The 8965-nt window shown below is 35.0% G+C and overlaps 1 protein-coding gene across 1 annotated transcript in view; it reads left to right on the top strand.

Annotated features, from left to right (window-relative positions):
- LOC109828863 (putative E3 ubiquitin-protein ligase UBR7) overlaps nucleotides 1-8736 on the top strand; it is a 9337-nt gene extending 601 nt beyond the window's left edge. Inside the window, exons 3-5 of the mRNA XM_020395835.1 lie at nucleotides 4420-4680; nucleotides 6765-7424; nucleotides 8254-8736. Coding sequence (XP_020251424.1) covers nucleotides 4420-4680; nucleotides 6765-7424; nucleotides 8254-8343 — 1011 coding nt within the window. The 3' untranslated portion in view covers nucleotides 8344-8736. The remainder of the gene's footprint in view (nucleotides 1-4419; nucleotides 4681-6764; nucleotides 7425-8253) is intronic.

The following is an 8965-nucleotide window of genomic DNA, read 5'->3' as shown; positions in this document are numbered from 1 at the left end:
TTGGAGCTAAATCTAAGGCTTGCTTCATTTAGATTGATGCAGAAAGGGGAGATGTAGTTTATATCTCCAAGAGAAGTTCTTCTTGCACCCAACTTGATGGTGCTGATGTTTTCTACTAATACTTGATTTGTTAGAATCCTGAGGAAAAAAATAGAGAGGGCACATATGGTGCCTTTTCTTGCAGTTGATCTGTGATTTTGGATCCAAAAAGAATTTCTCTATGCCTCTATCTCTAATAGAGCGAAAGTTATGAATTTAACTGTAGTTGGCTACTTTGTGTCTTTTAGTTAGATGGGTTTTTGATTGACATGAAATAGTTTCTTAAAATATATACGATTTTTTTTAGTAAACTTTGTGGATTGGTAGAAACTTGGCTTTGACGCATTTGTAGAATGAGAAGGAAAGGGAAAGGACATGATAGAATCTGAGGATCAACTTGGTTGTCTTTGACTCTTAATATCTTATTCTGGGTCTCCTCTTTTAAGTGGAAGCAATATTTAGTATATTTGTAAAATATTTGACAACCTAGTCTTGTCTTTGTAAATACTATGTTCCAAGCAATATTAAGTCTGTGATTCCTGTTTATTGGTAAAGGCTAGCAGTTAGTTGAAAATTCTTTGGTCATAATCTTTTACATAGTATGTGTGAGGTGTGATTCTTGGTTGGAGTGAGAAAACAAGAGACAATGATGTATGTTTTTTCTCTCAAGGGCCAATCATTTAGATGCTTAACATGTTAAATATTGGTGTTTCCTCAAAGTTTACCGGGACTTTGGATAAATCAGTACATATGTATCATTTGGATTTGTAATCTTATAACATATTTTTTAATGTCATATTTTTGTGATATACAGAAAATTCCGGTGTTAGGAGTGTCTAGTACACATAAATGATAATCATGAATTTTATAAGCAAGCAATTACAACTGGCTAATAAATGGAGCAAAAAATTTATGGTGAGCGCTTACCGTTCATGGGAATCATTGACTAATTAAAGAGATAGCCAACCCTGTCCTTAAAGATGTTTGACTACCGCACAACCAAATGGCCTGAATGCTCATTCTGGAAAGGGCAGCCTTGGCCCTGGGCAGCTGTGATTGTTAACACTTCTGTAAACATATTTATGTTCCATCTTGTCTTCTGTTGGATGACGCAGCTTTCATTATATATTACAGAAACAGTTGTCATACCATTTTTAGAGGAAAGATTTTCATTCTCTTTTAGCTGCAGTAACCTCTTTAGTTTCAGGGACAACCCAGATGCAATTTACAATGAGCGTGGAAACATAAAATTAAAGACTATGAAACTTTCACTATGCTTTATATTTTCTCATAGAGAATTTTAGATACTTGAAGTGTTAATGGGCATGGGTTGGATTCTCTTTTTATGAGTATTTTCCTCCGTTTTGGATGAGGATTAATAGTAGTTCGACTTTATTATATTATATGCATAAGGCTACATGATACCATAATGTTAACACTCTTGTTGGTAATGACCAGGGCAGTCCACGTTTTGCACGTTTTGCAAAAGGATTTGGAGATTAGGTTTGTTTTAAAATAAGAACCCAAAAAAAAAAGAAAAAAAAAATCTTCCACCTCTATCACCAACACCATCCAACATTTGGGAAGGGACAAAGTGTTGGAAAAAATGTATAAATGGCGTAAATGCTGTGAAGGTAAGCTTTGGGAGACATGATTGTAATTCACACTATATTATATGTATTCATGTTATTAAATCTCACTGAGATATTTCTTCTGAATAGATATTTCTTGTGTTTTATTAGATCTTTTTGAGGCCTAAATCCACTGTCTACGCCTATCTGTTGTTGGTATTGTTTTCTATACACTTCTGTATTTCACAAGATTAGAGACTCTAGAGGACAGCACCATTGTGCTGTAAGTACTTTGCATGAGTGGCAGTTGGTTTCCGGGTGGTAGGGTTGAGTGCTGTGTCTGTTTCTTTCATCTAGGTAAGGTAGGATGCAAGTGCTGCACCTCGTCTTGCATAAGATGTAGGGTTTATTTCTGATAATTCTAAACTAAAATTGAGCTTTATTGTCATGTTATGATTCTAAGACACCCCTAGTAGCACAAACTATCTATCTTCCCTACTCACCACTCATCACCATCAAAAATTTGTAAATGCACTTATCTTCTGCTTGAAGACTCTTGTACTCTCTTCTTAGCAATGATATGTTTTTCCTTGCTTTCATATTCTGGTCTCTGCTGGAAGGTGTTTTTCTTATCTACATGATTATGTAACAAATAATGAAGTGGATAACATTAGTTTTTGAAAGAGATGACTCTAGCCATGCAATTCTGGTCATTTCTAATGCTGTTACAGATGAAATACACTTCAAGCTTTGAGGCATCAAGTAGATTGACTAGATACAAACTAAGAGCTGTTTAACCTTTCAATTATCAGCTTGCCCTGATCCTTGATTTTGACACTACCATGCTCCTAGAGATACATACATGTGTCAAATTTAAAATTTAAGTACTACTTTGGTCACATTCAGAGATAAGACCTTTTTTGTGAAAACAGAAGAAAAAATTTATTACTTGTTTGGTTGGCCAACCAAACTTTCTGATGATTTGGGCAAGACTCCAAGCCAGACATAGGTGGGCAGAAAGAAGTAAAAGAAAAATTAGATAGTGATACAAAAAATTACCTTTAGAATATAGTTGCATGGGGCACGGTTCTTTCCTATTCATGGGAGGGGAAAGAGAGTACGAGGGGTAGTCCTATACAGTGCGCTAGTGACAAAATAGGTTTTATTTTCTGTTTCTAAATATAGGAATATGAGGTTGTGTAAGTGTCAGATTTAAGAAATATGTTGGTTGATATAATTAATGGGAGAAAAAAACTTGAGCATCATGTTGCAACTAAGGACAACATACTTTATTTGATTAATTTGTCACTCTTTTTGTTATTGTTTTGAAAAAAATAAATTTCTTTTAACAAAATTTTAATTGGTTTGAATTCTAAATCGGGTCGTCGGAGTTGGCGAATTGGCCAGTTCGCAAATATTCCCTGTTTCAAGACAATTGAACCCAGCTCGTGGTTCACGTTAGCGTTCCATATTCTCGACAACTATTGTTTAGAATGATATTACAAATCTAAAACCGTTTTATAGAGAAAAATGCTTCAGATGGGACTTGTTATGCCTTACAATAGGGGAATGTATTAAGGTAATGGGGTAATGGGGTTGCTAAGGAATAACATCATGAATTTTTTATTAAATATACATGCTCTTCTTTTCTTACCTTCTTTTCTGGCTAGTTGTTGTCATAAAAGAATATTTTTGGAAAGAGTACTTTTGACTCTTCTTGCGGTGCATGTTACTAACACATTTTTATTACTTTTCTGCAGTCGTTTAGCTTGTTTTTTTTCATCTTTATGTGTTTTCCATTCTTTTCTCATTTACTGGAGCATTGAAATCTGGAGTTCATTCGCTTGTAGAAGACAGCTGATAGCATCTGTAATGTTGGTTAATTGAATGTCTCTTGGAGTTACCTTTAATTTGTGCACGATAAAGGACTATGTTTATGCTTACTTGAGAGGTTGAGGTTTATACTAATCTGTTTCCCCCTTTTCTCTCTTTTTCTTTTTGGGTGTTTCTGGTGGACTTTAGGGATTGCCATGTAGAGATGTTAGGACCAATTTTGGTGTATTTCCTTTTCTTATGTAGGATTTTGGTTATTGTCTCTGATCCTCAGTTCTTGTTATGTCATTTTGAGATAATGTAATACAATTCCAGGTACCCCTTCTAATCTTTCAAACTATCTGTAATATCCCATTTATTCGATTAAGAATTTTATATATGAAGATAAGGGCATAGTTTGGACAAAACTGCACACTATATTCGTGTGATTCTTAAAAGATCCTACTATTCAAAATCTCAAATCAAGCCCTAACACAGTCCAGATTTATGCATTAAAAGTTTTTTGGTTTTTTGACCTGTAATATTGCCAAAACAATTTGTCATAGTCAAGTTTGTCATGTTGAAGACTTTCATGCTGGCAAAAACTGACATGAATAATATTGCAACTTGTTTCTCCATTGTTCCAGTGTGTCTGTAGCATGAGATGTTCACCCGGCCACTTTCCCTTCTTTTTTTAAAAAAGCAAGGTGAAGTCTTTCAGCTGAAATTTTCCAAATTTGAAAGTTAAAACATTTTGATTTATTGCATATGAAGATTTTTATTACACATCACTAGTTGTATGAAATGAGGTTTGCTAATTACTAATTATGTCTCAATATTTTGTTAGTTTTTGGATTCTGTTATCTTTTCTCTATTAGTCTGATATATGTTAACATTATTTAGTTTTGCTTTCTGTGTTTTTTCCATAAACATTTCCCATGTCTATTTAGCGGTTATTCAGCTGGTAATAACTTTACCTACCCTCTACTTTAATCAGATGGTGGAACTGTGGACCAAGCGGAAGTTCAGGTGTGATTGTGGGAATTCAAAGTTTGGGGAGGTTAGCTGCAAGCTTTGTCCCATCAAAGATTCTGAAAATGCTGATAACTCTTATAATCATAACTTCAAAGGATCATATTGCACATGTGGACGTCCTTATCCTGACCCAGAAGCAGAAGAGCAGGTCGAAATGATACAGTGCTGCATCTGTGAGGACTGGTTTCATGAGAATCACCTTGGTCTTGATTCTGTCAATGAGGTATTTACATATCCGATATGCATTGAAAATTTCACATCATGGGTTAGGGAAAGCAAATCATAGCCCACTCAAAGGTTCTTATTTGTTTTTTCAATCCTGTGTGATTATATTTCGTCTACCTTATCTGATGTAGGTTTGTCTTGTTTGATCTCAGGTATTAGTGTTGAAGAAATGCATGCTACCTTTTTCTTTTCTTCTTCTTTTTCTTCTCTTTTTTTTGTCTGCTATTTGTGCTGTGTTCTTCTCGTGGTTTAATTTGTTCTCTGGATTTGAACAAATCCCTTTATCCAATTTATATAGTGTTTTGTCCTAGGATAATTTGGAGGATGGAAACTAGGCCTTAGGATTGTGGCAAGCTTCTCTTTTGTCCTTATTTTCTTGGACTGGATTTTGACATAGTTAACATCAGGTTGATAGACAATCGTAGAACTTTATCAAATTTTCCATGGAGCCTATTCCACGGTGAAACCATTTTTACAGAAACAAGCTCTACATCCTACAAGATAATTCATTTCATACTTTAGTGTTACTTTCTTTTGTCTGGTTCTCAGTAAGTCCATACATTTGATGTTGAAGAACCATCTTACTCTGCTTGTGTATATAAGTCTCGTTTGTTTCTTACTGCTGCTTTTTTATTAGAAAAGATTGGTGTTGGTGTTGGTGGGAGTATGTGTTCTTTGTGGTAACACACGCACATTATATACTAAACAATTAATATCAAAGAAACAACCTTTACCTGTTTATACTACACTGTCAAATTTGTTGGGTATTTGTTTTCGCTGATGCTGAAGCTCATTGGGCCAGGAAAAGATATTGTTTATTTTTAATTCTTTAATCTCACCACGCCTCATAGGTTAAGAAATTGTATTCTTTTATCAATATGCAGTTTAATAAATTTCATTACTTGTATATGAACCACATAAGAAAAGCTTTGCCTTATCTTTATTTCCATGAACTTCTGGAACATAAAGAATAATCATTATTCTTAGATTTCTTTACTCCCATGTTAAGAGATGAAACTGTGCTGGTTTGCTTGTGGAAATTCATTTGTGTGTCTGTCTATGTGTGTGCAGACGTGTGCTTGGATTTGAATTACACTTACCTATTTATAGTATACTGCTATTGGGAAAAGAAGCATCTTATCATTTAGTCCTGGTAAAAGATCATTGGTTCAGAAAATGTTTGTTTTTTAATACCTATTCACTCACCAGATTGTCATAAAAACTAGATCTCTTAATATTTCAGTACTCCATTGAGGCATTGACTCTGTTGTTCTACTTTACAATCTATTACTTTATTTTATCTTTATTATGTGATTGAATAGTGTCGTTCAGATGCAATTGGATATTTTATTTTAGGGTTATTTGCACTTTGACCCAAAATTTCACCCTTTTAACTTTTTTAACTTTGACACCAAACAGTTCTATTTTGACAGTTTGTTACCTCAAACTGGGAGGGTAAAAAAATACAAGGTTAATTTTGTTCAAGTATATTAGTAAAAAAAAAGTTATGAGGAAATATGTTATCATTTTTTAATTTTTTGAGTTGGGAGAAAGTAAGGAACAAATTTGAGGTTTTTGGGTATCAAAATTTAAAATTAAGTTCAGTTTGAAAACTTTGGGTTATCATGCTGTCAAGAACTTTAGGGTATTGGAGTTAAAAAGGGTGAAAATTTTGGGTAACAAAGTGCAAATAGTTATTTGTTTTATTCTATATTTTTGCATTTTTAAGTGATTCTGCTTTATTTCTGCTATAAATGTGTAGGGCATGAGCACTTGGTTGTATATCATCATGTTGCTGTGTGTGTATTTGTCTATTAAATAAAATTGTTGTGCTATTTAGCCCACACTTTGTTAAGTCAAAATTACTGGACAGTCTCATATAACAAAGACATTAGACTTTATGCACTTTTGGTGATTGAAATCCCAGTGAGGAAGTTATGTTTGTGCTAATTATTGTCTACTTTCTCCTTGTTTTTTATGACGCTCAACGACTGTTCATAGATCAGTTGTCGACTTGTTATTTTAATATTTATTTTTGGATCATTGGCCATTATTATGTGTTCGATTCCTCTTTCATTGCAGATTCCAAGGGATGAGGAAGATGAACCTCTATATGACGAGTATATCTGTCAAGAATGTTCACTGAATTGTTCATTCTTGGATCTTTACCCTGCATCTGTTTGGGCTACACCAAAGCAAAAGAACGATACAGCACCAAGTGGTAAAGAAGAAAATTCTCTGAAAACTGGGAAATCGCCTTATGCATGTCCGGAGCAAAATGTGATCAACAGTTCAAGCATCCATTCTGAACATGAAACTGCGTTAATTGAGAAGGATTCAGTACATGGGGAAAATATGGAAAAGACTTCGGATTTGGCAATTCCAGAAGAGCATTCCCTGGATAGAGCTTCAAGTTTAAAATGCATTCTTGGAGTGGATGTAAATATCAAATCACATGTCTTGGGAAAAAAGATGTCCATGTTTCTTTCTAAAGGTTGGAGGGATCTTCTTTGTCGGTGCAGAACTTGTTATGAGTTTTATAGTGGAAAGGGTATTGATTATTTAATTGATAAGGAGGACTCACTCCAGGAATATGAGAAAATGGCAAAGGAGAAGAGGGAGGAGAAGTTGCAACAACAGGAAGGAGATGCAATGAAATTCATCAACACGCTCGATCACGTCCGGAAGATTGAGATTATGAGTGGCATTAATGACATGGCAAATGAGCTTAAGTCCTTTATGGTATGACTTATGTTCAGTAACTTTGTTGCTTTCTTTTCCTTTTCTCGGTTTGAACTTTTTCCGCAAGCATGTTGTCTAGGCTGTGTAGCCTACAAGCTGTTCTTAATAGCCAGTCTTTAAGTGACTCTGCACTAAGCTCCATGCTAGGTGCTGAGAGCCGACTACAGTTTTTTAAAACTTTGACAAATACTAGATCACTAACTTTTTTTTTAAAATTTTAGAGTTAAAATGTTTATTTATGTATTCATGTACTCGCATTCGATTTTATACCTTGCTTACAGTTATATGGCCTGGTTACAAACTTAAAAGTGTACTTGGGTTAAGACTGCTAGCAAAATGAATTTATGTCTTGTTTAGACTGTGTTGTGGTAACTTGCATTGGAACTGGTAAAACTAGGATGTTGTAGGAAAGAAAGGGAACGAGAACACTTAATTTGTCCTCTCTGTCATATTCTATTCGTACTTGAAAAGTGCACACATGATACAATGTGACACGATAAAATGTATTTGGTTACTCCCTGTGCCAGCTTATATCCCACATAAGCAACACTGCATCTGTTACATTTACTGTTTTCTTTGTTTATTTCTTTAGCACCCCTTACCTGCCCGAGCTGACCAATCAGCCAACCCATGTCAGAAATTATGTAGAGAAGTCAATTTCCAGAGAACTTGTTTGAATGCATGCCAAATTTATGCTTCACAAGATTGTCTTGTCACCCGCATATGTCAGTACAAATTTGGACGCCAGCGTATCAAACTATATTTGAACATTATATCAACAGTACGAAGTGAATTCATGTTCATAAATGTTTGCTTTTATGTTATGCAGGAATCGGTTGGGACATCAAGAACAATCACTTCAGATGACGTTCGAGGGGTCTTTGAAAATCTTGCGAAAAAGAGGCAGAGGTTTCAGTAAGCTTCCACCCGACACCAAACCGCCTCTTTCCAGATCCTCTTCGTCGAGCTAATCTGCTGCATCTTCTTTCGGATCCGACTGTCATTCAAGTCGTGAAAACAATGAGCAAAGTTGTATAGTTAACTCTTTAAGTTAAAATTTCCCTGACCCTGACTTCGATCCTTGCACCATACTTTAATTATTATGCAAGTTCTTAAGGAAAACCCGACATCGTTTATTGGAGTAGCTAGCATGTATGGTTTCAGTTAGGACTTTGTGGAATCTGCTGTTTGTTTTCAGGTATGCGCATGTCGTGGTCATTTGCCTTTCTGGTACGACTTCTAGTCTACAACGTCGGAGCTATAACTGCATGTTTTGGGCTTTGTAGCGCTTAAAGCAAATAACATTTACCTAGCTAGCAATAACACTTCAAATTCTCCAGTGCCTTTTTTTTTTGCAACAGTTGCTGGAATTGATCTTATGATAACTCTAGGCGTTTCTTGTGTCGATACTACCCCAAAGTTTGTAGCTAATGCAACTTATCTAATATTACAGAACTGACTAAAGGTTGAGACACAATCAAGATTCGGACCATCTTTAGCTTATAGTTAACTCGAGGGTATCTAGTTGTTTGTTCATCGTA

The sequence above is a fragment of the Asparagus officinalis genome, chromosome 1, assembly GCF_001876935.1.
Source record: "Asparagus officinalis chromosome 1, Aspof.V1, whole genome shotgun sequence".
Taxonomy (NCBI): domain Eukaryota; kingdom Viridiplantae; phylum Streptophyta; class Magnoliopsida; order Asparagales; family Asparagaceae; genus Asparagus; species Asparagus officinalis.
The sequence above is the reverse complement of the archived record's forward strand: the minus strand, read 5'-3'. Positions and strand labels throughout refer to the sequence as shown.